The following is a 27,956-nucleotide window of genomic DNA, read 5'->3' on the forward strand; positions in this document are numbered from 1 at the left end:
AGGCCCCACTAAAACACCTTTCATAAAAGTGGCCCCCTTGGTATCAAGTTCGTTCGTACACATTCTGTAGAGAAAAGAGCCCCATCAAGTTAAAATTACTCAAGCTTCAAGTATGAAAAATAATTGAAGGATGAAGATGTTTGAACCTTCAGTCATCTAGAATGCTTATAAACTAGTTATATGGAGGTGTTTGTATAGAGAAAATTAAGAAATTTTATCATTAAGAACAAATCAGATACCATTTACATGGATCAAACTCAAAATGATGGCATATTTTAAGCTGCTTAAATCTCACAAACATCTCCACGAAATGCTTTGACTAACTTTTCATTTTAATATTAATCACTTTCAACCTCCCCAACTCAACTCTTCTACTTATGAACAGATCGTTTCCTTTTTCCTGTCTTTCTTTAGATATTTTATGAAGATTTGGACGACAGCATTAATTCTTTTGTCCACCAATGTTTAACTCATTATGGGTGCTGTTCGAGGTAAAATTTGACATCAGCACCATCATTCTAACGAGTTGTCAGTCCCATCAATTAAAATTTACCAGGAGCAAAGGACAAAAATAACTTTAATTGTCAAGACCAAACTAACCCAAGAGCATATATGTCGACTCTATCCTATTTTAAGATAACAATTAAGAAATGCCTCCTATATATCATTGTAAAAACAATTGTTACATTCACCTCCAACATATAAATAAACACCTTTATTCATGAAAAAGAGGAGATTGGTGTGAAATGGTTAATGCCAAAATCACTTATCAATAAGTGTCAAAAGAGACAGACGAATCTGTCCTACAAGATTCAACCTCCCTCATCCAAATCAGACCACTGTGGATATATAAGAAACAAGTCTTATACGACAAGTATGCATACATTAATCTAATGATTGATGATAAAACATGAAACTTCATCGTCATTGAAATGAAATGTTACGAAGGAGAAAAGTAAACGAGAGACAAGACAAAACACATTGGTTGTTCCTGATCTGTCATGACATTGGAGTATATGGGTTAGCTAATAATTTTCAACCACATGCAGCAGGCCAATGTGAACTTGGAATCTGCATTGATTTAACACATTCTAATAATGAACAGGTAATTCACATAGGTTAAGAAATAGCAGACAACATGGCCCTGAGCTTAAGAATTTTTTGGCTTAAAGATTGAAATTTCGAATCCATCCAAATATTAAGTTTTAATCTTCAATTATTAACAGACAACTTGCCCAACTTTTCCAGGATTCAAAGTCTTTGGATTGGATTGTTTTTTTTTTATTGATAAAATGGCCAAGTGAAGAACTGTATCTTCTTGTATCATTTGAAACAGGCCCCATTCATGGTTATATTCTTCCACCAGAATCTGAAATTCTATCACTCTTTTTCAAGGCCAAAGCTAGCTATGAGATGTCCAAAAAAATAAGGAATGATGCAAGCTTACGTCAATAAGTGCCTATCAGAGTTCAAGAATGTTTTATGTCATTCAGAAGTTGCCACGTCATCCAACGAAAAAAAGAGTATGATTGTCATCAACTTGGCAGATTCAGGTTTTATCTATAAGTGGATGGGAGTCGTTCACCTATCCAAACCCTACACGATTTAAGGATATCTCCTATATAATTAGCTAATAGGAAGAGCGATAGAAATTGTATTATACCTGTCCATTTGCAGATTTGTAATCATTATCCTGAAATCTTCAACTATAAATAGAGAGCTCCTCCTCTCATTTTCAGGATTATGATAAAAAACTCGCATCCTGATTATAATCTTTTATTCTTAGAACATAGATAATCTGTAAAAAAAAGACTAACTTGATGTTCTCTTTGAATAATCAGTCATTTATACCTCTGTTCGCTGTTCTCTATACGCGACCTCTTGTAATCTTATATATATAAAAAAAAAAATAGACATAAAATTCGTTTTAAGCATCCGAATCACTTTAAAAATCATCTCCTATTTACTTTATTATATTTTTCATTTACCTGTAATTTATAAGTTAGTTTAACATTTTACACGACGTTAAAATCAAGCGTCAACGCTGTCAAAGAGAGATGGATGGGTGGAAAATATGCATTGTTTTTTGACGATGTTAGGCGAAACATAAGCGCCCTGTCACTTCAAAGATCTTTCACGAAAATCCTCCGTGGTTGACTGGTTGTGGTGGTAGAGCCTCCTGAGTTACAGCCATATCTTTTCATAAAGGACCACTGGCAAAAAGTTTTCTCTCTTCACCACAAAATATTAATAATTATTTATCATTTATCAGCCTGGATAATCCAAACAAGAATTCGAATAACAAAAAAGTGTAGTCGTAATTGCAGTACCCATCTCACTATTTTGAGGATAATATCACAAGCTAAATCTTTTAAAGACAAACACGGCATGAGCATTTCGATGGCGATTGGAGCTGAAACTATACGTTGTAGATTATATTCGTATATTTCTTCACGTGGCGAACTGATTCAGCTTTAATTAATAACCCTTAATGTAAAAAAAAGGCATGAAGCATCTGCATATTTTGCACTTTGGTCAAACTCTCTTGTAGGAAAAAAAAAAATAAAAAAAAAAAACTGAAACTGTAACTCTAAAAGATCAAGTCGGCTGGATAGCTTGAAAAGGGTAGTGGGCATAATGATTTTTTTGGATCAAAGAAAAGCGTGGATTGAAATTTGGTTCAAGTCCATCCAAAAAGCTTTCTTATCTTCAATAATGAACATGATAATAACAACCACATGTTTTGACTTTTGAATGACTGAGAGTTTATCTTTACATCAAAACTGAAATGATCTGGGGTTCATAAACTGTACTGAAATGTTTAGCCGAAAGCCCTTTTCACTTCAGAGATTCTCCATGACAATGGTTTATTCTATAAATTTTTTTTATTTTTTTTATTTTTTTATCCATGATCGACCGGTTTACACTTATCTTAATTAATCTTTGAAGTCCTAAAATTAACACCAAATAAACGTCAATGTAACTATCCTTATTAATAGTCTGTGTCAAACTATTTAGAGATTGCTTTTTAATTATATTTACTGTCAACACTAATAATTGATAAGTCCTGTGGTTTTTTTCCAGATAAGAATAAAGTTGGCGTTGAAATTAAACAGTCTCCATAATTTGAAGATTAGTGTGCGGATTCCTTTCATATGGAATTTTGAATGAGACCCTCAAATAATTAGCGATGGAAATCAATTTGACTTTATTCGCAATTTGACAAGGCCACTATCAGCCATCAAAACTCAAAGGCTAAAGCCCATTTATAGGACTGGGCTAACCAGAGTCAACCCAATCCAAATAAAGATCAAGCCAAGAAGGCAGGCTCCTTCCAAAATGGCCCAAAATCTGTTCACAGATATTATCTCCTCCAAGAAACTTCTAAAACGTTTCTTTTGCCCGAAAAACAAAGTAGGTTCATGCACTCATCTGTGTCCACCCATCATGAACAATGAACGGTTATCAAACGTGCAAGTCCATTAACCCCTTAGCCCTCGAAACACCGGATAATCCCTTGGCGAATTTCAACTTGCCGTTCGCAAGTTGCAACTTCAAGGAAGCCCTCACACCCGGCAAAATAAGAAAACAGTTTTGTCGTTTGTTCCACGTCATCAAAAATACCGTGTGCTAGGAACCCCTCGAATCCAACAAAACCATTGGTTGCCGCCACCACTTTTTGATCTTTCAATTCATATAAAATCTTCTCAAACTCGAAGAGAGCGATGCAAAATAACAGTAGAGCTGCAAAGATGTGCAGGTCAACAGATTTTCAGGGTTCTTACTTCAACGATCAAGATCGTCTAAAAGTTAAATCTTTCTTTGTTAGGTTATCGAATTTGCATGGGAAGGAGCAGTTACCTGAATCTCTCACTCTCGATTATCTCCCACGCATCAACGAAACCGCTCTCGAAATATCGGGTAAAAGCGTCCGACCCGATTCTCCGGCGTTCGTCACTCTCCATCGGAATGTAACTGCGAAAACGAGCAGCGGAGAGGCTATTTACGGGAGCAGAGAACGGGTTGTGGCAAGTGAGGGAGTTACATTCGAGGTTTATTTGAGAGAAGAGAAGGTCTTGAAGGGAATTTTTAGAAAAGATGATGAAGAAGAATGGAAACTAGAGTGTAAAAGCGCGCTGGAGAGGAAGATAAATTCGGTGGATCATGACGTGGCGGTGGCGGTGGCTGATGTCTGCGTGGGGCTTGAAGGAAACGTGGTGTTGATTGAGAGGGTGGAGATGGTGGTGAAGAGGAAGAGGAATGGAAGAAGGTGCGGTAAGGGGTTGGAGTTGGCGGAGATACCGGAGGAAAGAGGGGTTGATATTGATGGGTATGTATCAGACGGGTGTCGTTGTTGTTGTTCTTGTGGAGAGGAAGAGAGTGAATCGGACGGTGGAGATTTAGAGGAAATGAATATTGAAGGAGTAAGCTGGGCCGTTGATGTTGGAATATGGGTCATGTGCTTGGGGGTCGGCTACTTGGTTTCTAAAGCTTCTGTTAAGAGCTTAAGACGCACACGAATTTTCTGAAGAGTTGCAACTTTTTTTTTTTTTTTTTTTTAATTAATTTTTTATAAGAAGACTAATTATTTTTTGTAGAGAGATTAATAAATTCCATTGACAGATTCAATCCTAATGTTGTTATTTTGATGAATTTTTTTTATGTTATGGTCAATATACCAAGAATACCCGGCCTAGGGCGGCCCGGCCCAGGAATATACAACACCCAGGCCCGTGCCTGGAAATTCAGGCCCGGGGTATATCCGGGCTGGGCCTTGGTTTTGGCATGAAAGTCCAAACCTGGGTATATTATAAAATTACGAAAATCCTCTAAAACATAAAATTACATAAAACCTCCTTGTAAAATAAAAGTTTCAAAAAGCCCCCAAATATTAAAGCTAAATATCATACATAAGGATATAAATAAAAAATTAAAGATAGATATCTGTCACAATTACGATAAATTTTTATACGGAAATCAATAGTTGATATTTTTCTATAATTCATGCTAATTTCCAAGATTTTAATTAGAAGATAATTACTTAAAAAACCTTTCAATTTGACTTTTTATTAATTGGCTTAGCAGGTAAAGACCCTTCATCCAATTTATTTTTATTTTTACCCTTTTCACTCTAGTAGCTAGGAAGTCATTTTAATGCTCGAATTACTAGAGTTCAGCTAAATCTAGCGCTAAAGTAAAACTTTTATTTTTCATCTCTTATTTTTTTTTAAATTAAAATAACTCTTATATACATTTACTATTTCTTTTCAAAAAACAGTATATTTTGTTTTTGAATTTTGTTAATAAATAAATTTGATATTTAATTGTTAGCACAAATCTAAAGAATAGTTTAAAAAAAAAATTCTGTACTGGAGTCATGTGGACTCTAAATTAGAGTTGTCAGAGCGGAAGCATAAAAGTTACCCAGGAGTAAAAACGGAACAAAAGTAGATAAAACTTTTTATTTAATAAACTAAAAATAATCATATTTTATCATATCAAAAATAAAATAAAAAAATCTTTTAAATAGTTTTCTCTTAAATTAGAGATACGGAAAAGTTAGAGAGTGAATGACTTTTTCCTACCCAAACAATAGAATTAATAACACTTTTCCACATACAAAAAATAATCATATTTTATCATATAAAAAATAAAATAATAAAATCTTTTAAATAGTTTTCTCTTAAATTAGAGATACGGAAAAGTTAGAGAGTGAATGACTTTTTCCCACCCAAACAATAGAATTAATAACACTTTTCTACATCCAGACATTTAAAATAACATTTTACTACATAAATTTATATTCTGATGACAAATAAAGGACAAACTCGATCCAGACTGTTAGGGTTTTTAAAAATAGGAGGCCGATGAGTATTTTAGTAGTGAAATATTGAATTTTGGTGGTTGAAATTGTTGCAATTTGACTTTGAGAATGATAATTGTAAAAACCTTAATTGCTCGATTGTTGACAATTGGCAAGGTCGGTCGGAGTAAGGTTTGAGGAATTTTGATGAGTGATGAACGGAGAAGAGAATGGTGGTGGTGTAAGGTTGCAATGATATTAGAATCAGAAACAGAATATAAATTTGGATAGTAAACTAGTATTTTAAAAGTCTGTAGGTGAAAAAATGTCATTTTAAAATAACACTTTACTACCTAAATTTATATTCCAATGGAAAATATAGAGCAAACTCGGTCTAGACTATTAAGGTTTTTAAAAAGGGAAGATCGATGAGTATTTTAGTAGCGAAATATTGAATTTTGGTGGTTGGGATTGATTGCAATTTAACTTGGGAAGGATAGTTGTGAAAACCTCTAACCGCTCGATTGCTGACAATTGACAAGGTCGGTCGGAGTAAAGTTTGAGGGATTTTGGTGAGTGATGAATAGAGAAGAGAATGGTGATAGTGTGAGGTCGCAACGATACCATAATCAGAAACAAAATATAAATTTGGATAGTAAACTAGTATTTTAAAAGTCTGTAGGTGAAAAAGTATCATTAAACTATTATTTAGGTGAAAAAATGTCGTTTACTCAAAGTTAGACACTGAAATCTAAACGGCAAACCAAGAACAATACGATATTGCTATTGGAAAACAATACAGCCACCGCCGGTAGTGCACCGAATTTGTGCAACGAATGACGTGACAAAATCCTGACCGTTGATTAATTTTAACTTAATATTAATCAATGGTCAGGATTTTATTACGTTATTTAATGTATAAATTTGATGTACTACCGTCAGTAACTGTAGCATTATTTTGCTAATTTTATTAGCAAGATTGGGAAAAATCACAAACTCAAAAATAGATATCTACATAGACTACATACTATTCAAGTAAAAACTTTATCATAAAGGAAGCACTGCATAAAAATTACGATATTCCTTTAATTTAAAAGTTTATATAGTAAATATGATAAATGGGTCCCAAGACTCCGAGCCGTACCGGATGATACTTCTACTATCCACGTGTTACCATCCCGATCACCTAACAACATCGAACCACGTCAGCACCGTCCTCCCCCAAACAAAAACAAAAACAAAAACAAAACACACCCAGTCCATTCTCTCTTTGTTTTCGTTTCTTATGGCGGTCAACGGATCAAAAACACTACAAATCACCGTCTTTTGAATCTATATACCTGAAACTCTTGAGGACTAGTACTTGAAGTGTTTGAGGTGGTTTTTTGGTAATTTTTTTCAGTATGGGGAGGATGGGATTGGGAAGCCATCGTAATCAGAATCAGAGAACCTACTCTGCCAATTCAAGTGACTATAAGCTTCTAGAAGAAGTTGGTTATGGAGCCAGTGCAACAGTTTATAGAGCGATCTATTTGCCGTCCAATGAAGTTGTTGCTGTTAAGTGCTTGGATCTCGATCGCTGTAACAGTAATCTGGTTAGTTGCTTTTTTCTGGTTTTGTTGTTTGCTTTATTTATTTATTTATGTATTCGAAATCTGAATTTAATTAGATTATTCGATTTGTTGTTGGTTGGTTGAGTGTTTGGTTGATTTGATATCTGTGAAGTTGATACAGTGAGCGTTACTATTGAAGAGTTGTCAAATTTCGTTTCCTCGATTGGACCAATTTGAATATTCATGTATTTTAATAATTTATTGATTTGAGTGTGGATTTATTCGAGGTTAAAGTTTGATTGCTGCATTTTTGTGGATGCATATTTGTTAATGCTGTGAGTGTTGTGGATTTCGGATTCTTATTTGAGTGATTATTGATGAAAGGAATAAAGTTTTGATGATCAATGGATTGAGTTGTTCTACATGTGCTTTCAAAATGCTTATGTTCTGGCTCTAAAAACTGATATTGAAGTATTTATAAGCTTCATGAATCTCAAAATCAAAGATGGACTGTTGCAAACTCTTTATAACAGTGCAAGGAAATGGGCATGATATTGGTCAGGGGCATGAATGATAAACTAGCCATATAATATATGTTTAATAACTGTGGCTTGACCCACCAGAGAGAACTATTTTTGAGAAACAAGAGATTTGGTTGAGTGAATTGAGATCTGAGGCATTTGAGCTTGAGACTTTTAACTCCGATAACATGTTAAATAACCTTTTGAAGCAAAAGTTCTAAGTTATCAGGTAAGGGTCGAACAATAATCTTAAATCTAACGTCTTTCAGGTGCAATTAAAGTAAGGATTTAAGGTGAAGCTGTGTAAAGGCATATTGGCCTTAAATACATGCACTTTATGCAGCTTTTTAACGTTTTTCCTATTGTTTGCGGTATCATTGTTTGTCTCCTACACTATGGTTCTCATAATTAATTTAGCTGATGGATTATGTTCTTTTGCAGGATGACATACGCCGGGAGGCTCAAACAATGAGTTTGATTGATCATCCAAATGTGATAAGGGCGTATTGTTCATTTGTTGTTGACAGTAACCTTTGGGTGGTCATGCCGTTCATGGCAGAGGGTTCATGCTTGCACCTCATGAAGATAGCATACCAAGACGGATTTGAAGAGGCTGCAATTGGTTCTATTCTGAAAGAAACTCTCAAGGCTTTGGATTACCTTCATCGACAGGGACATATTCATCGGGATGTCAAGGTTTGCTAATCATGAAATTCTTTCAATATTTCCAAAGATGGGTTTATTCAATTGTCTGTGTATTCAATTCTATGTGTGAAAATCTCTCAAACTTTGTTTGATTTAATTGTCTACGCAGGCTGGAAACATACTACTTGATACTAATGGGGTGGTAAAGCTTGCTGATTTTGGTGTTTCAGCTTGCATGTTTGATGCTGGTGATAGACGACGTTCAAGAAATACTTTTGTAGGGACTCCATGCTGGTAAGTCATATGTTAGATGACCATATTTTTATTGGTATTGACTGTTGCTGTATGTCATACCAAATTCCTGTTTATTCTGTTTTCTTCTGCTTTGCAGGATGGCACCGGAAGTGTTGCAGCCTGGAAGTGGATATAATTCTAAGTGAGTATTATATCATGTAAAAAGTTTAAGCTAAAGTTGAGAACCTGGAGGTTTTTTAAATATAATTTTTTTGCAAGCTGAAGCCACTCTGCATGTCAGTTTTTTGAGCATCTTCAGTTCATACTGATGAACATACTCTGTATCCTTGGTTGTTCTTTGTCTTGTTGAGGGGCGAGGAAGGGTTTGGGGTTTGAAATGGTGGGTGGTCGTGGCAAAAGAATTTATTTTTGTTTACCATCCTAAAATTTGCTCTTGTCCGCATATCACAGTTATTGGTAATTGTATTTATGTTCCTCGAAATACCCAAAGTTTTCCTTATATTTGCAGCGGCAGCTTAATTAGTTAAATTGTTCTCATGGTAATCTGAACGCCATAAGTGTAAGGTCATTTACAATTGTGGCGGATTGGATTGATTTTGGTTGGGTTTAAATCAAGTTGATGATGTAATTGGCACTAAAACATGTTTAAATGATGTAGATCACGTCTATGTGGATGCATCTTTGTTGTAATCTTTTTAAAGATAACTCTTAATCTCATTGAGCTAAAATTTGGGACTCAAGCAATCTCCTGTGTACCAATTTAAGTTTTTATCTTAAGTAGAAGAATGCGATAGTTGTTGAATTCTTACATGCATGGTAAATTCAAGTTTCTGCATCTTTAAAGAAAATTAACTGTATTGTATTTTGGAAAATAGTATGTTGGTCCATTTCTAAGTTTCGAATGTGATTCTTTTGCAGGGCTGATATTTGGTCATTTGGTATAACAGCATTGGAGTTGGCCCATGGTCATGCACCTTTCTCTAAGTATCCTCCAATGAAGGTATTAACAACCACCACATGGATCTAACTGGAATGTATACACACTGCTAAAAAAAAAAAGAAGAAAAAAGGAAAAACTATAATGTACACACAGAGAACACGATCCTGGGAGTGCTTCATATGGGAAGATGTGTCATTGAAATATCTGATATAGGTGTTTTTCTTCCTTTTAATAGGTTCTGCTGATGACCATTCAGAATGCTCCTCCTGGTCTTGATTATGATCGCGACAAGAAATTCTCCAAGGTACTGCTTTTCTTTCTGGCTAGACTATAGACAGAAATGCAATTCTCTATTGTGTATGTGTGCTGTAAGGTTTTACAAGGACTTCAACTGTAATTGCTATGTTGTGATGTGGTATCCATCGAGAATAATTTTCTAATTAGAGGATTTCCAGTTGTGATCAGTCTTTTAAAGAAATGGTTGCTATGTGCCTGGTGAAAGATCAAGCAAAGAGGCCAACTGCAGAGAAGCTATTAAAACACTCCTTTTTCAAGCATGCAAAGCCTCCAGAACTTTCTGTGAAGAAATTATTCGCTGACTTGCCACCTCTATGGAATCGTGTGAAAGCACTTCAGGTTGGCGATCATACTGCTGCACTATATCTTGGGCTTCTTGATTTCATTTGTCCTAAATGTTTTTGTTGGATTTGCTATGATATTGCAGCTTAAAGATGCCGCACAGCTAGCTCTGAAGAAAATGCCTTCAGCAGAACAAGAAGCTATATCACAGGTAAGAAACAGATTCGGTCATTATGTTTGACTTAAAATTGGTTGGACTTATATTGTATATTTTTTGCTGTTTATGGCTTTTGGATTTTCTGGAATTCATACTTTATTGTTTCAGAATTCAGTTCCTGAAGCTCCTAATATCTTTTATGTTTACATTTAACTTCGCTTGATTGGCAGTTTCCATTTTGAGGTTCTGTACCACTCTTGGCTGATTTTCTTTCTCTTGCTTATGAATTTACCTTGTCCTTTTTTTTTATTCTTGAGAACCCCAAAGAAAGATGCAGTGACTGCCAATTGGCATATAAATACCTTCCATCAGAACATTTAATTAAAAGAGATACCATATTCTGTTTTAGACTTTTAATAGAGTTTCTTCAACGTAAACAATAACTTGAATAAGATGACCTTTATGTATCAGAGTATAGCGTTCCCCTGTGGTATTATATAAGCAGAGTGGGTATCATTGTTCATGGCTTTCTGTTCTTGTTCTCCCTGAAATATGAATGTCTATGATGTTAGCTACGTGGATTGATGCAAGTACCTGTCTTTCTCTACTGACATGATTCTTGTCTTCACCCCAGAGTGAGTACCAGAGAGGAGTCAGTGCCTGGAACTTCGATATTGAAGATTTGAAAGCTCAAGCATCACTAGTAAGTCGTAAATTTTAGTATTTTTCTATTTCTTTGAGGTATTTTAAATTAATGCTGCATTTTGTGAAATGATTCCCCTTCTGATTATTTCAATAGTGAATTCATACCAGCTTATTAAATCTTTTAGGTACGAGATGATGATGATATGCCAGAGGTCAGGGATGAAGATGAAAACATGAAATCATATGTTGGTGATAAGGTCTTAAGATATTTTCTGTTGTTTGCTCATATCAATTAGGATTATATTTCTTATTTGAGCATTTGAAGTTTGATCCTTAAGAAGATTAAGCTTATAAATGTCTTGTTCATTTTTGGCAGGTTGCAACTGATTTCCAATTTAGTTTTGGGAAATCAAATTCTGCTGCTGAAGTTTCGCAGACTGAAAACAGAGGACAAAATGATCAGTTACAACTGTCTGAGAGCTTGAATAAGAAAGGCAAGAGCCCTGAAATTCAAGAGAAGATTGTTTTTAAGAAAAATGGATCAAGCACTGAGGCAATGGCTTCAACCTCAGAAAAAGACTCAATGCTGACCAAGGCTAAATCAGTTAAAAGTCGTCAATCTCAGAGTGGGCCTCTCATGCCTGGTGTTGTGCTTACTCATTCATCATCAGAAAGGGGGCGTAACTCTGATAGGTTCGCCGTATTTCATTAATAAGTTTCTCTGATACATTTATTATCTCCATTGTGTATCTATGAAATGATGTCAAAAGGCATTTAGTGACTTATTGCTTTATCTTCTCAAACTGCTCCTCACTTAGTGGCCTCTCAGTGATGAAAAAGTAGCGGTACATGTTGTGAATTGGATTGATTTTTATAAAATATGAGAAGCAAGTGGTATTCTCTTTACTTAACAAAAAAAAAAAAAAAAGGTATTCTCTTAATACCATTACAATGTTTCCACAGCCTGCTTTGCAATACCAGTAATTTCTACTCTAAGCTGATTTTGTGCCCAAGCAGCAGATACAGGAGTTTATGCCCATAAGTTGTTGCCACAACTTTAGGGGCCAAGTCACCAGTACATTTGATTTTTAGAGCAGTTTGTGAATTTTGAGCTTTGTTTAGCTTTTCTGTAATGATAATCATGAAGGGCTAGTTCTGATGTCAACTTCTTTAGGTGGGTTGAATATTGTTTTCAGCTGTAACATAGGCGAGAATTTTTGGTTTAGGTGTTGACCCTTAGCCATGGAGGTGCAGTACTTTTTAATTTTGGTCTAAAACATTCATCTGGTGGCATTTATACTTGGTCGATACATAAATGTTGCTGTAGTTCTTTTATTAATAAGAGAATTTCTGATTGTGATGAAGAGGTGGAGTGGGGTATTTTTTTTTATTTTTTCGGAATGAGACCCAATTATTTTTGCCCCCATGATAGGAAATTTGGCACTAGAATGGAAGTACTTCATGAATTATTATATTATTTTGTTGCAAGTGTTGAAAAATTTCTCTATGGTGTATGAAATATGATTAATGATTAAATGTTAAAACCACAAACAGGAAATATGTTTGTTTGGTAATTTACTATATGAAGAAAGATAATAGCATGTCTTTGGTTTTGTATGCTCTTACACTTGAAATTGTCTGGCTTACGGTTTCTTAAATATTAGGTGTGAAAATGATATTCAACCACTGACTGAGAAAGCTAGCCAACTTCGAAGACCACCAAGCTTTAGTGGTCCTTTGATGCTTCCAAACCGAGCTTCAGCAAACAGTTTATCTGCTCCCATAAAATCTTCAGGAGGTGACTGAAGTTATTAAAAGCATTTGAGATTATTATCATTGTTTTATTTCATGTTTTGTTATTGTCATCATCATTCTTGTCAATGCTGCTATTACATTTACTAGCATCAGAATTATATTGAATATTTCTCCTCTAATAGGATATAGAGATTCTATGGATGACAAGTCAAAGCCTAATTTGGTGCAAATTAAAGGGCGATTCTCGGTAACCTCTGAAAATTTAGATCTTGTAAAGGTGAGGCTCTATTCTTATGTTATGATTGTTCTGTTATGTGACTGTCACTAACTAAGAAATGTTCCTTAGGATATTCCATTAAGTACAGTTCCACGTCGATCACAGGTTGGTGACCAATCTTTGCTTTAAGTTTCGAGCTACTATGTCATACTTCTTATTTGATGTTCTGACCCTGTGTTTTTCAGGGCTCACCTCTGAGGAAATCTGCCAGCGTTGGTGATTGGATGTTTGAACCCAAACCATTGGTGTGTACAGTGCTTCTTGTATCTATGTGGCTTGTTTATATTCTTCAGTTTTATGTGTTATTCACTATCAAGTTGCGAAATGCATGGATTGAGTTACTATAATGGTAATTTATTAGTTGAAGGATTTAGTTGACCTTTAATTAAATTATGTTCTTTTTTATGTTTTTCCAGCCAACTTGTCAATCCTCTAAGGAGTTGAGCAACAGTAATGTGCCAGCATCACTTCTCGTGCCTCATCTTCAGAATCTTTTTCAGCAGACATCACTTCAGCAGGTGATGGAAGAATGACAAACAGTGATATACCATTGATATGTTTGATAATTATCCTCTAGTTTTGTTTGCCTTCAAGTACTCAAATTCTGAAATAAAATTTCCCATTTCTTTAATGCCAGGATCTTATCATGAATTTATTGAATAACTTGCAACTAGCTGAGGCTGTCGATGGTAAGTAAATAAAATCGTCTTTGTTTGATACTTGCTATGATTGTACTAGGAGATATGGTATTGAAACAGGACTCCTTTCTTGGTTCAGCTTCTCAAAATGGAAAGTTGCCTCCACTGCCTCGCTGTGCAGAGAACAATGGAAGTGTAAGTACATGTTATCTACTATTCTGTATTTTTGGTTATTTTGTAAGTTTTGAGTTTATGACTTTGTAGTGGAATGGTCTCTTGCATGATGCTTAACTATTTATCTTTAAACGCAAATGCAAATTCATGGTTTATTCGCTATAAATTGCATAATGCCTGTGGTCAATCATTGTCTTGGATCAAAAAAATTTGTGGAGTGGTGCGTTATTAATTCTTAGAATTCATCACTTGTAATGTTGTTGTAGACTTATTGCATTCCTTTCATATATTTTAACCGATTGTAACTCACCATTTAATAAGGAATCTCTTTTTCTTTGTACCAAAATCTGGTTTAGTTTCTCTGCTTAGAAATATGTTATGTAGTAGCTTAATGTAATAATGAAATTGCTGCTCTTTGATGATTAACCCATTTTTAAGCTTGTCTAACACCCGTTGTGTTGATGTTTCATGATTAACTGCAAGTACATGTTTTTCCTCTCCTCTGATATTTTGTTTCAGCAGGTTGAGACAGCAGCCTCGGAGAGGGAATGTTTGCTGCTTAACAAGATCTCAGAGCTACATTCAAGGTCGGCCTTTTCAAATCTGAATTAATTCTGATGACCGTATCTTTTTCCACGTAAGGAAATTATTTGACACCCTTTTTTTTCTCTCTTATCTAATATTTTGCAGGATGGTCAATTTAGCGGATGAACTAACTTCTGAAAAGTTGAGATTCAATCAAGTGAGTTACCTTTTAGGATTTTTTGAACTTGATAATAATATTTTCTCTTTAATATATGATTTAGAGTTTTATTAGGATCTCTGAACTATGTTTTTACTAGTTGCTTCCTGTGCCTGTTTTAAGATATATGATAATTTATTTTTCACCTGTTAGGGAGAGTGAAAGAAGCAGCACCAAGTAGGCATATAGAATTTAATTATTTAAGCTTGTATCCTGCCATTGAAGGTTTGATTATTATTTACAGTTGCAACAGCAGCTGCATGCCATATCAGGTCAGGAAGAAAATGGAGATGGAAGGGAAGGTGTTGCCTGAAAGAGCCAAAGTTACCAATTACTGTAGAGTAAAGTCACTCCTGTACATTCGGGCAATAACTGTAAATCATGCAGATAAGTAGTATTTTCTTGATATTCTTTATCTATGCTTTTCGGCCATTGATGATGGAGGAAGAAGATAGTGAAAAGCAGAAATCGTTGGCTTTGGATACCCATCCGCAACAGTATTATATACATATTTCTTTAAAGGTCCGTGCCACCTTGATGATAAATAAGCATATAATCATGGCTGCTACGCCTGGAAGTCAGTCATTTCTTTCTATTTATTTAATTCAAGCTAGAAGGAGGTCCTTCCTGTTTTGTGTTAAAGTTGTAAACCCTAATTAGTCTTTTTTTCTTTCCAGAGGTAGCTGGAAATGAGGAAGAAGATAGTTTGCAGATGTTGGTTTATGCCCAATAGAGCTTTAAATTTATATGTTCATTAATCAACAAACATTATTTTATATCAATAGTGAACATAGTGCGTGTATAGCTTGGCCCAATGATTTTTGCCTTTCAATTTTAATTTTGAACAATTTTTTCAAAGATTAATTATACGTCAGATGTTAAAGTTATTGTAAATTGTTATACTAAATTATAAGAAATAATTTATATTTGCGAAATTATACTATTTTATAAAGGAAATTAAAGCCCATTAGAGTTTTAGAAGTGGGCCTGTTCAGTAATGTTAACCAGTATGAAGCTGTAGGTCACGAGTTTGGGCCCTTACGGAACCATGTTCAATTTAATTATTAACTATAAGCTTTGTGATAAGATGGAAAGACGCTCCATCTTTAGTTATCTATCTGGATGATTTCAAGTTTCATATAATGGTTATTTATTATATTTGTAATTTGACTGATTTATTAGGTTTATTAGGTGTTTAATAGATTAATCAATTTATTAAATTTGTAAGGGTCCGTTTGTTTTATTATTTCAAACCCTATTTTTAAAATACTTGTTTGTTTAATTATTTGGGAAATACTATTTTATTTTTTTAATTATTTTTAGACCTCTTAAGTTTATTAATTTAATCAAACACTCCTAGAAAAAAAAAGTTTAAAAATTAACAAAAACACTTTCATCTACCCATAGTTGCCAGATTCCGACAACCATCGTCGGTGGTTGCTGGAATCTGTCACAACGGCATAGAAACGATTGAAACTGTTAACTGGTTGGTAACTCACCGATATGACCTTTCTGGTCAGATCCACAATGAATCTAATCAAAAAATGCTAGATCTGGCCGTCAACGATGACCAAAGAAATGGTCGTCGTTGACGGTCAATGACTATCAAATCTTGGCCATCGTTGACTAACAATGATGGCCATATCTTTGGTTGTGGTTGATGGCCAAATTTGGCATTTTGCGACTGTCGACGGCCAGATTTGACTGTAGATTGGCCTTTTTCGGTCAGATCTGTGATAGATCTGGTCGAAAATGGCCATATCGACTCACGACAGGTCATATCCGACTTGTTTACGTTGTAACCCCATTTTCTAGCTAGATTCTGACGATGGTAGTTGGAATCTAGCATTATAAATGGATGGAAGTGTTTTTGTCATTCTATAAATTTTTTATATATTAGGGTGTTTAGTTAAATTAACAAACTTAGAGATTTTTTTTATTAATTTTTAAATTTTATCTCGTAATACTTACCCTATTCAATTATCAAATATTATTTTTAAAATCTTATCCAAAATAACAAAACAAATACACTGTAAGATATTCAATAAAAGTCGATTCAAGACCGCATCTCTAAAAGAAAAAAGAAGGTTAACCAATACGGAGTTGGTAGCACTCGTACAATTTGTTTGAGCGAAGCCGAACTTAACAGCTTGTTGTGGAGGGATCGGTGTAAGACACTGAAAACTCAAAGCCGGTATGGCTGCCCACATGTCTTTGTTCTTGTACGACCAGGATACTCTAACGTCGACGTTTTATCACGCTTCCCAAAACGCGAGAGCCCCGAGATTCTAGCTCACAACTCAAATTGTGAAAATCCTTTTCCAATAACTGTTATAAGCCCCTGAATTGAAACCCATATTACTCAGAAGTCATGACTTCCCTAACTCTGACACCGCTTTCCTCTTCAACTTCCACTTTATTCTCTCTCAAGAAGCCACCAGCAGCTTCACCATTACATCTTAAACACCTTTTGAATAATACCCATAAAACTATCAACAAGGTAAGAGTCTAAGAGTGACAAAGTAATTATCTTTTTTTAGTACTATGTGTTTGTAATTTTATTTATTTATTTATTTGCAGAATAAGAAGGTTTGGAGGGGAATATGCAGAGCAGAGTTATCAAACGACACGCCGTTTGTTATTGCAATTGGGGCTTGCATGTTAAGCTCACTAGTTCTTCCAACTCCGACTAGTGAGGAAGGGGATGCTGATACTGCTCTTGATTCAACAGATACCAGATTTGCTGCTATGGGCATCATCAGTTTTATCCCGNTCCTCTTCAACTTCCACTTTATTCTCTCTCAAGAAGCCACCAGCAGCTTCACCATTACATCTTAAACACCTTTTGAATAATACCCATAAAACTATCAACAAGGTAAGAGTCTAAGAGTGACAAAGTAATTATCTTTTTTTAGTACTATGTGTTTGTAATTTTATTTATTTATTTATTTGCAGAATAAGAAGGTTTGGAGGGGAATATGCAGAGCAGAGTTATCAAACGACACGCCGTTTGTTATTGCAATTGGGGCTTGCATGTTAAGCTCACTAGTTCTTCCAACTCCGACTAGTGAGGAAGGGGATGCTGATACTGCTCTTGATTCAACAGATACCAGATTTGCTGCTATGGGCATCATCAGTTTTATCCCGTACTTTAATTGGCTGGTATGGTATTTTTTTTTTTTTTTTTCAAATTCATATCCCTTTAAATTGTTAATTTTTTTTTTCTATTTGGTTTATAGAGTTGGGTTTTTGCTTGGCTTGATACCGGGAAAAGGCGCTATGCTGTGTACTCTATTGTTTACTTGATTCCTTATCTGAGGTATAATTTTCTACTATTTGTTGCTGTTTTGATGGTTGATAATTGATTTCAATTTTTCTGTCTTTTATTTTTCTTCATTAAAAAAGTAGAGATCAATGCTACTTGTTGAATTTTAATTGGTTGTGAAACTACCATTAACTTCTTTGTTTGCTTACCTTGATGCTTGGAAGTAGTGATATTCATTCTAAATTGATATTTATTCCCAATACAATTTTATTTGCTGCGAATTTGAAAGAATGCTCTGTCTATACCAACCGGCTGTCTGTCTCCCATGATTTACAATTTCTTCTTTTTTGATCATTCGGCTGTCTTTTTAGTGCATGCCTATCATGGGGTTTCCAGAGAAGTTCCTTTTTTGTCAATAAATTGCATTTGATATACTAAAAAATATGTCCTTTGGGCACACTGAAAGACTCTCCTGTGGAGTCTTAATATAGTATTTGTGCTTATGGTATGTAGACTATCCTATTGGTTTAAAGTGTTTCATAAGCTTGCCACCTTCCTCTGTTTCTTCTTCTGAAAGCCAAATCGATTAGTGAGCCATTGAGCCTTCTTTTAGAGTGTAATGTAGTTTCCTTGTGTGTTGCAGTTGTTAACAATATTTGTAGAAAATCTTCCTACTAGTGCTTTCCAAGAATTGGGCTACTTCATTATTTCTTCTGTTTTGAGCTAAATGGAGAATATAGTCAGATATTTTTAAACTTAAAAACTTTCCTGGATAATTCTGTATGGTTCATATTTGCATGTATGTAACTTTATTCTACTCATGAATTTGACTATTTTATTTTCCTTCGTTTGGATAGGTCAAATTTATCATTGTCCCCTGAGGAGAGTTGGTTGCCTATTGCTAGCATTATTTTCTGCATTGTTCATGTTCAGGTATACATCTTTCACTTTCCTTATTGCATAATTGAGCCAATATAAAATTTTTGGGGTTAAGAATGTTGAAGATTTACATACAAACTTATGTGAGAATCAACATAAATGAAAGATCTATCATTATGAGTTTATGTATATACTGATCAAAATTTGAGATTCGGCATGACGGAAATTCTGTCACCTGATACAATTTAAGAGTTTGAAGAATATTANAGATATTTTTAAACTTAAAAACTTTCCTGGATAATTCTGTATGGTTCATATTTGCATGTATGTAACTTTATTCTACTCATGAATTTGACTATTTTATTTTCCTTCGTTTGGATAGGTCAAATTTATCATTGTCCCCTGAGGAGAGTTGGTTGCCTATTGCTAGCATTATTTTCTGCATTGTTCATGTTCAGGTATACATCTTTCACTTTCCTTATTGCATAATTGAGCCAATATAAAATTTTTGGGGTTAAGAATGTTGAAGATTTACATACAAACTTATGTGAGAATCAACATAAATGAAAGATCTATCATTATGAGTTTATGTATACACTGATCAAAATTTGAGATTCGGCATGACGGAAATTCTGTCACCTGATACAATTTAAGAGTTTGAAGAATATTAATCTGTTGGTTTTGGGATGTGTTATTGTAAGGGACATGTCAAAAGTCAGCAAGTGCTGGTAGATATATGAGTTTGTGACATGCAATGCTTTTCCGTTTGCAGCTAGAAGCAAGTATCAGAAATGGAGATATTCAGGGATTTCAGTTATTTAGTCAGGCTGAAAAGCATCTTTCTTCGATGACTAAAAAGAAAGATAGTCATATGGAGGGGCATCAAGACATTTCTAAGGAGGTATTGATCGCTTGAGGTCCTCTGGATTTCTTTTCTTGCTTATTAATCTTTGTTGTTGTCTGATAGAGGTTTGAACTTTTGATATCAAGGGGAGAAAAGGAGAGGACATGAATTTGCCATCTGCTGGAGAACAATCAAGAAATGAGTTCCGACAGCAGGGTGTTCCTGAAAAGCCCTCCAAGCATGAGGAACTCTTGAATGGAGATAGTGATGATGACGACAAGAAAAGGGAATATTAGCAACTCGGCATTCATGTATGAGTTCGCTCAATTACAATGTGTGGCATTTAGTTTAACTTCATGCTTAAAATATCAATGCCACTCCAGAACCAACAGAGCAAGAGTAGCAAATATTTTGACCTATATGGAGAGTTGATTGAGAGAGAAATAGATTGTATGTTTTTAATTAGAGAACCTGAAAGGAGAGATTACTTTTTGCTATTAATGCCTTTTAACAAGATATATAACATACTACATGAAGAAATTTACATTTTTCTTAACTCTCCTTTGATGTGCTATCGATATACATAAGAGACCCTGACAGGAAGCAATTTTAACGAGTTAAAAACTTGCAGTATTTTCAATTATAGCATCTGGTAGATACATCAGTGTGTTATTTTTCACGTAACTTTGGTAAAGGGAGAGCAACAACGAGCGAAAAGGGTTCCGAATTAATAAATTATCAAGAGCCAATCCTCTGACTGATGGCTGGATACATACATGCAATTTCTCTCGACTGACGTATCTTCATGCTGAAGCTTCCATTAACACGATTAAACTAGACCTTAACTCAAAATATCTATTTATATATGGACGGAGAAGAAGCTGTTTAACAATTCAATTAAGGTAGTTTCATTGATACATGGATGATGGAAATAAAATGCCTTGGCTTGTGCTCTCTTCCGTAACATTTCGGATTTGGGAACTCAAGAACTACAATGAGAGCAAATGGTACTTTGTGCAGAAGACTTATTTCAGTAAAAAAGTGCTCCAATGCATCTTATCATTGAATATGCAAGGAAACCATGCATACCGTGAGAACACACCGGCTTTCCACCCGATTGATGAAACAATGATATTTTCTTTCATCTTTCTTCTTGGAATATTCTGATAAAAGAAAAAATAATCCAGCATGGAATACCCAGAACTAAAGCTAGTTAGGTTCTTCACCTTGTATTAGTACTTGAATCTGATCTTTTCATAGGAAAGGGACTTATAAGCCCCATCTTAAAGCAGAAATCCAGACTAACAGCAGCGAACAAAAATATTAGAAGGTTCTCAGATACATACAGAGCAGCATTAGAAGCATGTGACATGAAGCTTTCAATGTTTAGTTCTAATGGTGGTCCTACAGATAGAGCTCCAAGCCCTGCAATGAAATGAATCAATGCTCAATGAATTTCTTATATAATTCATTAATTCTGTTAGCAGATGGAGAATTCCAATTGTTTATGCAACAAGTTATAAATCACCTTTAACAAAACCAAAAGCTGCAGATGTCCCAGTCTTTAGCTGAATGTTATCCAAGTCTCTTCTTATTGTATATCGGTAGGTAACACCAAATAATGCACAGCTAACAAAGTTGATTGACAAAGGGAGTATCAGCTCTGAACTGGTAGTCACCTGAGTAAAAGAGATGGGAAGCCCGGCAAGGCTACCAACAAGAGCAGATACAGAAGCTGCTGTTATGGACTCCAATCTCTCTACACCGCTGTCAACTCCCTCACTTTCTTTCTCCACCAAGGCATTTCCATCTTCAATTCCATCTGCATTTAGCAACAATGAGCGTTCCGCTTCTTCAATAATGGCTCTTGCTTCTACAATTTCCCGTTGAGTTTCAGCAAGCTTGAATTTGCAAAAAATCATGCATCAATGGTTAATTAGATACCATAGGAAGACCTGGCAGGAAGAGAAACAAAGTAGTGTGTTTGACCAAACATTAGTTCTGATTCCTTATATGGGACTCAACTCTTATCTGGTCTATATCCTTATATCATAATCAAACAGCATCAATCCATTTTTACAACTAAAGCCAATTGTATATCAATCACATTTCTCTCCAAAGTTTATATCATAATGGAGCAACCCGAAATAATTTTTTCCCACCAAAGCTAATTGAAAATCAATCACGTCCCTCTGAAAAGCAGTACATCTTTGTTTCACTTAAGCATCCCAATAGATTATGCGATCACAGATACAGATGATAAATCAAAATTTTGGCAGAATAAACCAGCAATAGAATTTGATCTGGAGTTTGCATTCTTCCTCAATTCTACTCATTTTCAATCCCAATGATCTACAAAGCACAGTGTAATAATAAAGATAGAAACTAGCGTGACTAAACAAACAAGTGCATTCAAGTAAAGATTCGCTCTGGGCAAAAGAACTAAGTATTTAGTGAATAAAATTAAAAAAACGTGTATTTCCAAAGTAAAACCCACAAAAGCTACCTCAAAAGCTCTGCTTTCAAGCTGATTAACATAATCCCTCAATTGCTTAGCCTCAAGTTCCTGTTTTTCAATTTCAGCAAGCTCTCTCTTGGCCAATTCCACTCTCTGTGAGGCCTTCTCCAACCCATCAAGCAAAGCCCTGTTCTCTTCCTTTTTCAAGAGTTCCTCTACTTGCTGGTCCACCAAACCAGAAAGTGCATCCTTCAAATTGTTATTACCTGTTTCTATCTCCTCTGAGCCACTGCTTTTGCACTTTAAGATTACAATTCTTGTCATTGAAGTTGTAGTGGATGCTCTACCTCTGTGGAAGATTATTGGGCATATTGGATATGTGATGCAAGGGCTGCCAGTGAAGAGAATGTTGTGGTTTAAACAAAGAAGTGAAGCGGGTTTGATTGGCATGGTTTTGTGCATTAAGATATGCGGATGTTTGCTTATCACTGTCCTCGTAATCTCGTGGCTCTGGCAGCTTTCTATTTTCTGTTTCTAAATTTTCAGTTAAATGTTTTTTAATTTTCATTTTTCTTCGCCTTTGGAGAGATAAAATAGAAGAGAAAATATCTCCATGATATTATTAGGTCCTTTGGTTATTTTGGATAGGATTTAGAGAATAATATTGGGTAGTTAAATATGGAAGTATTACGAGGTAAAATTTAAAAATATATAGAAAAGCCCTTAGGTTTACTAATTTAATTAAACACCCCAACATATAAAATGACAAAAATACCTCCACTACCTATAATACCAGATTTCGGCCACCACCGTCAGAATCTGGCCAAAAAATCGTATTACGACATAGACCAGTTGTATCTATCGTAACGCGTCGTTATGACCTTTTTTGGCCAGATCCACCACGGATCTGGCCGGAAAAGGTTAGATCTACGGCTTGCTGTGGCCGTCGACGGCCAGAAAAGGCCAAAACGACGGTCAGATCTGGCTGAAAAAGGCCAGATCGGTGAATTACTGGCCAATTCCAGTTGGTAATTCACCGTTGTGGCAGATTCCGGCTAGCACCAATGGTGGTTGCTGGAATCTGGTAAGTATGGGTCACGGGTGTGTTTTTGTTATTTTTTAAACTTTTTTTCAGGGGGTATTTAATGAAATTAATAACCTTATGGGGTCTAAAAGTAATCAAAAAATAGGATAATATTTCTAGAATAATGTGCCAAACATTATTCGGAGAATAGGATTGGGAATATGGGAAAAAATAATGGTTCCGTTTGGTTGCCAATTGGGAATACTAAAAGTAGTATTCCCAAAAAAGTTAAACAGTAAAATACCCAAAAACTTTGATTTTTGGGAATACCACTCCCAATATTATTCAACTTTTTTAAAACCCCTTAAATTTGATAATTTAATTAAATACCCCTAAATATTTTTTTTAAAAATTACAAAAACACCCCAGTAATTCATATTTACCAGATTCCGGCCACCACTGCCGGAAAATGGCCGGAATCTGTTAGAATGGCGCACTACCGGCTGAATCTGGCCGGTAGTGCGCCGATCTAGCCTTTTCCGGTCAGATCCACGGTGGATCTGGCCGGAAAAGGCCAGATCTAAGGCCAAAGATCTTGCCCGTCTGGACGCCAGATCTTTGGCCTAATGGTTTATAACGACGGCCAACAACGGTCGTCGTTGATGAGAAAATACTGCCAGATCTGGCCGTAGATCTGACCATTGGCCAGATCCACCTGAATCTGGCCGGCAAAGGCCATATCGGCGTACGACCGACAAATCCAGCCGGTCATGCGCTAATACGGTGAACCCGGCCACCCTCCGCGGTGGTGGTGCTGGCTGTCGTGTTTTGACATTGGGTTGGGGGTGTTTTTGTTAACTTTTAAGATTTTATTATAGGGGGTGTTTTATAAAATAACAAATATAGGGGGTATTTTATTAATTTATAAATCCTACATCGTAATACCCGCCCAATTCAACTTTTTTTTTTTACTTTTTTCAGAAAACTTTTCCAAAATACACCCAATTGTGAACCAAACGAGCCAATTTTACCACACCCTTATGTCTCAACTATTAAGTAGCTCCCTAAAGTTTAGTATACCCCTATAGTTTGTTAGTTTTCACATCCACATCAAAGCGCATTGTCGAGATCTTGGGCTTATAAGGGGAAGTCTCTCCATCTAATAGATAAACTTTTTTGGTGTGAAACTCCTAATTAGACTTATATCAAACAACCCAATCCGTGAGAGTGAGATAGACGAGACATGGACTCCACTTGTGAAGGGATCATAGGATGGGTGGGAGAATATCAGGTCTCTATATCAAAATGCATTGGAGATGTCTTGGGTTTATAACTAATGGGTTAGTTTTTGGGTGTGAACTTTCCACTCGTGATATGTGCTCACCAAACTTTTTCGTTCCTTATCCTAATTTTTGCAGGATATCGATTTTTCCAAATTATCCCTTCTGTTCCCTTAAGTTTTCTTTGGTACTTCGGCCCCTAATATTTTTCATGATTATTCTAACGCCCTATGTTTTAAAACTATAATTGAAACCTTAGAGGTTTGTTTAGGCAGTGGAAAGGACCCGGTCGTTTTGTGTCTATTACGATTAAAACGACTTAAAGGATGTTGTCACTAACCACAAAAGGGTTTAACCAGAAGCTATTCAACTTCCACACAACTCTCTCATTCGCCCTCTCGTTGCCATGGCTAACCTTCAGCTATGTTTCTTCTCTCTCCTCCGTTCTCTACATCTCTCCCATTTACACACTCCTATCAAGCGTAGGCACTCACAACGGCAGCTTCCACTGCGACGAAGCTCTTGGCTGCTTCATGATTCGCCTCACCGACAAGTTCTCCAACCCCAAATTATCCGAACCCGAGATCCTAGGTCTTTTCTATTAACCCGAAATATATATATATATATATATTTTGCTTCTGAACTAAAATAGGAAAAAAAACATCCCTTTCGATAGGTTGTGTGTGGATTTTAAGTTTTTTTTTTTTTTTAGTTTTGTTGTCAGCTAACTTGCTTTTTTTTTTTTTAACAGTTTGTTGTGGGATTGATAAAATGCACTTCTTTTTTGTTTGTTTGATTGTATTCTACATGATGGCAGTTTATGAACTGATTTTGAGGATGCAGGTTTTGGAGGGTCTTGATGCTGTGCTTGATGTTGGGGGTGTGTATGATCCGAGTAATGACCGGTATGATCATCATCAGAAGGGCTTTGAGGAGGTTTTTGGACATGGGTTCAATACAAAACTTAGTAGTGCCGGTCTTGTTTACAAGGTATTCCTCTGATAAAATGTGCCAGTTTTTGTTATTCATATTACAAGTTGGTTAATTGTCTTGTGTACATGAAGTTCAGCTTAAGTCTGTCCAACGTAATCTGACATCTGATTTTGGGGTACTTTTAATATTTTGTTGATTATTAATGTAATTTTCCTGTGTAATTTATTTTTTCTTCAGCATTTTGGAAAGGAGATAATAGCTAAAGAGCTTCAGCTTGATGAAGCACATCCAGATGTTCATCGGTTATTTTTGGCTGTTTACAAAAACTTCATGGAGGTATTAGTTTTTGTATATGTCTAATTATTCAGTATACAGACAATTTTTACAATTTTATTCTAGCTCTATTACAATCTCATGAATATATGAGAAGCTGTTGCATTTCTGAATGGATAGTGTTTGCTCAAAATTATTTTGTATTTTAGGTAGTTCTTTCACTCTGTCAAATATTCGGGTAATGTTGAATAGTTGATTTCTTTCACTTCATAAAGACCTACCATCTTTATTGCTGCTTTTCTTTTAGATCGTGGGTCTTTTTAGCCCTTGTTCAGTGCAACTATTGTTCATATCTAATTCTGATGTCTGCAACATAGAAGCGGCTTTTGGTGCTTTGTGATGTTAATATTGTGGTTTATTCATAATACTTGACTTTGCTTTTATTGGGTGACTAACTGAAGTGTTTTGCTTGTGAGCCATTCAAATTTCTTCACTAGTGTCACTGCTCATATCTTTATTCAGATAGTTTTCCATTGATATAGATTTTTGTTTGTCCTACTCGTGTTAATGATTTACTTGCTTTAATTTTGTCAGGCAATTGATGCAATTGACAATGGAATTAACCAGTATGACACGGAGAAGCCTCCAAGATATGTGAATAATACACATTTGTCTTCAAGGGTGGGGAAACTAAATTTGGATTGGATAGAACCTGATCAATCAGCTGAGAAGGAGAATGAAGCCTTCCAACGAGCAATGACTCTGGCTGGCAGTGAGTTTTTAGATGTGAGGTTTTCTTGAAATAAATATATGTAATCTTGTTGTTCTGTTTGCTTTATTTACTTGTTCTATTCAGTGTGGTCTCCATCTTTACAAGACTATGCTTGAGGTTTTTCTATCTTTTTGGGTTGTGAGCAGCCTAATCAATGGATGTGAAGGATTAAGTCGCACAACACTTTTATGTGTTTTTCATATTTTTTTATATTTTAATGATTGTTCTCTCTTTTCAGTCTGTTAGGTTTTATGTGAAATCATGGTTACCAGCAAGGTCAATTGTCATGGAATGTCTTGCAGCGAGATACGATTTTGATCCGAGTGGTGAAATTATGGTTTTGAAACAATTTTGTCCTGTAAGTATGCATGCTCCTATTAATATGTTGTTGTTCTTTGTAGTTCTATAATGAGTCTTAAAATACTTTATATTTGAATCTAATGCTATTATTGGGCATTACATTTCATTATCTTTTTCTGCATTTTGCTGCTATCAAATTGTATTTATGCTACCCATAGTGCCTCCTGTGCAGAAGGGAAGAGGAAAGTGTAAGGGTAAAACTGATGGACATTCTGTGTGGGAGCTCTTTTAGTGCTTTATCTTCTTTGGTTATGTAACTCATCTATTACTTCTACTGTCAACATGATTTGCCTCTGAAATTGGGCATGATTTGTCTTGAATAGAGCTGTGCAACTTGAGTTAAGATACTAGATGATATTAATTTAATGCTCTGCTTGGATGTATAAAAATGCTTATTTGTGACTTGTAATCTTTTGCAAGTATTTGAAGCTATTATATACTCTTGATTTCAGGTTGTATGTTTAACTTCCTATTTACTATCTTGCAGTGGAAGCTTCACTTATTTGAGCTTGAGGAGGAGATGAAGATTGAACCTCTTATTAAATATGTTCTTTACGAGGTATATATTTCTATCTATGTCAATGCACATCTCTTCACGAATAGAAAAAAAGTGAACCAAGTTAATTCATGTAAATATCTAGAAAAAGAAAATGTTGTTGGTGTAGGATAGAAGATGTGATCAATAAATAAACTTACCACAAACAATATGATATACAGGATGACAGAGGCAAACAGTGGCGAGTGCAGGCAGTGGGAGTATCCCCTGATAGATTTGAGAGTCGGAGACCTCTCCCTGCCCAGTGGCGAGGTCTTAGAGATGATGAACTCTCAAAGGAGGCAGGGATCCCTGATTGTGTCTTTGTCCATATGAGTGGGTTTATCGGTGGAAATAAAAGCTATGAGGGCGCTTTGGCCATGGCTTGTACTGCTTTGAAGCTTTAAACACAGAAAAGTAGATTGCATATCTATTTTTATCAACTGAGAAAATAGGCTCACAGCATTCTTTTCAAGAATCTGATTGATTGCTAGCTGTTTCTATAGAACTTATGGCTCATAGACTACAATTTACTTATCCTGGATTATGATTTAGCCCTCTTTAACCCATGTTAGAGTCCATTTATTTTGGATAAAGTTATAATGTATTCCTCATGAAAACAGTTTTCTCTTTGATGTTCACGTTACCT

The 27,956-nt window shown here is 35.4% G+C and overlaps 5 protein-coding genes across 9 annotated transcripts; 4 read left to right on the plus strand and 1 right to left on the minus strand.

The window, feature by feature from the left end:
- The first annotated feature begins 3,579 nt into the window (after window positions 1-3,579).
- On the plus strand, window positions 3,580-4,529 carry LOC116120906. The gene has a single exon (XM_031406887.1). The coding sequence runs from the start codon at window positions 3,726-3,728 to the stop codon at window positions 4,527-4,529; it is 804 nt and encodes a 267-aa protein (XP_031262747.1). The 5' UTR covers window positions 3,580-3,725.
- Window positions 4,530-7,030: 2,501 nt separating this feature from the next.
- On the plus strand, window positions 7,031-15,444 carry LOC116120887 (serine/threonine-protein kinase BLUS1-like). Of its 4 annotated transcripts, XR_004126615.1 has the most exons (22): window positions 7,031-7,398; window positions 8,319-8,573; window positions 8,692-8,816; window positions 8,914-8,958; window positions 9,696-9,777; window positions 9,953-10,021; window positions 10,183-10,353; window positions 10,442-10,507; window positions 11,088-11,156; window positions 11,284-11,355; window positions 11,475-11,791; window positions 12,763-12,896; window positions 13,036-13,130; window positions 13,200-13,235; window positions 13,316-13,375; window positions 13,547-13,648; window positions 13,768-13,819; window positions 13,908-13,963; window positions 14,462-14,529; window positions 14,633-14,684; window positions 14,929-15,206; window positions 15,362-15,444. XR_004126615.1 is itself a non-coding variant. In XM_031406858.1 (21 exons), the coding sequence occupies exons 1-21, from the start codon at window positions 7,207-7,209 to the stop codon at window positions 14,995-14,997; spliced, it is 2,187 nt and encodes a 728-aa protein (XP_031262718.1). In that variant the 5' UTR covers window positions 7,031-7,206; the 3' UTR covers window positions 14,998-15,442. The 4 variants fall into 4 exon arrangements, 3 of the variants coding, with proteins under 3 accessions (XP_031262718.1, XP_031262719.1, XP_031262720.1); XM_031406858.1 differs by having other exon boundaries at window positions 14,929-15,442; XM_031406859.1 differs by having other exon boundaries at window positions 14,465-14,529; window positions 14,929-15,442.
- Window positions 15,445-17,055: 1,611 nt separating this feature from the next.
- On the plus strand, window positions 17,056-20,137 carry LOC116120927. Its single transcript, XM_031406912.1, has 8 exons — window positions 17,056-17,184; window positions 17,265-17,321; window positions 17,416-17,559; window positions 17,640-17,846; window positions 17,924-18,003; window positions 18,807-18,882; window positions 19,601-19,729; window positions 19,819-20,137. Exons 1-8 carry the CDS (start codon window positions 17,056-17,058, stop codon window positions 19,966-19,968), a joined length of 972 nt encoding a protein of 323 aa, XP_031262772.1. The 3' UTR covers window positions 19,969-20,137.
- Window positions 20,138-20,243: 106 nt separating this feature from the next.
- On the minus strand, window positions 20,244-22,669 carry LOC116120915. 2 transcript variants are annotated; one of them, XM_031406901.1, is made up of 3 exons: window positions 22,179-22,669; window positions 21,201-21,573; window positions 20,244-21,097 (listed from the first exon to the last, which is right to left on the minus strand). In XM_031406901.1, the coding sequence occupies exons 1-3, from the start codon at window positions 22,590-22,592 to the stop codon at window positions 20,895-20,897; spliced, it is 990 nt and encodes a 329-aa protein (XP_031262761.1). In that variant the 5' UTR covers window positions 22,593-22,669; the 3' UTR covers window positions 20,244-20,894. The 2 variants fall into 2 exon arrangements, with proteins under 2 accessions (XP_031262761.1, XP_031262762.1); XM_031406902.1 differs by having other exon boundaries at window positions 20,968-21,097; window positions 21,352-21,573.
- A 2,171-nt stretch (window positions 22,670-24,840) lies between these two features.
- LOC116120928 (UPF0160 protein-like) lies at window positions 24,841-27,948 on the plus strand. The gene is made up of 7 exons (XM_031406913.1): window positions 24,841-25,024; window positions 25,276-25,424; window positions 25,605-25,703; window positions 26,235-26,426; window positions 26,651-26,770; window positions 27,260-27,331; window positions 27,490-27,948. The coding sequence occupies exons 1-7, from the start codon at window positions 24,841-24,843 to the stop codon at window positions 27,712-27,714; spliced, it is 1,041 nt and encodes a 346-aa protein (XP_031262773.1). The 3' UTR covers window positions 27,715-27,948.
- Window positions 27,949-27,956: the final 8 nt, after the last annotated feature.

Source organism: Pistacia vera, unplaced genomic scaffold (genome assembly GCF_008641045.1).
Source record: "Pistacia vera cultivar Batoury unplaced genomic scaffold, PisVer_v2 Contig95, whole genome shotgun sequence".
Taxonomy (NCBI): Eukaryota; Viridiplantae; Streptophyta; class Magnoliopsida; order Sapindales; family Anacardiaceae; genus Pistacia; species Pistacia vera.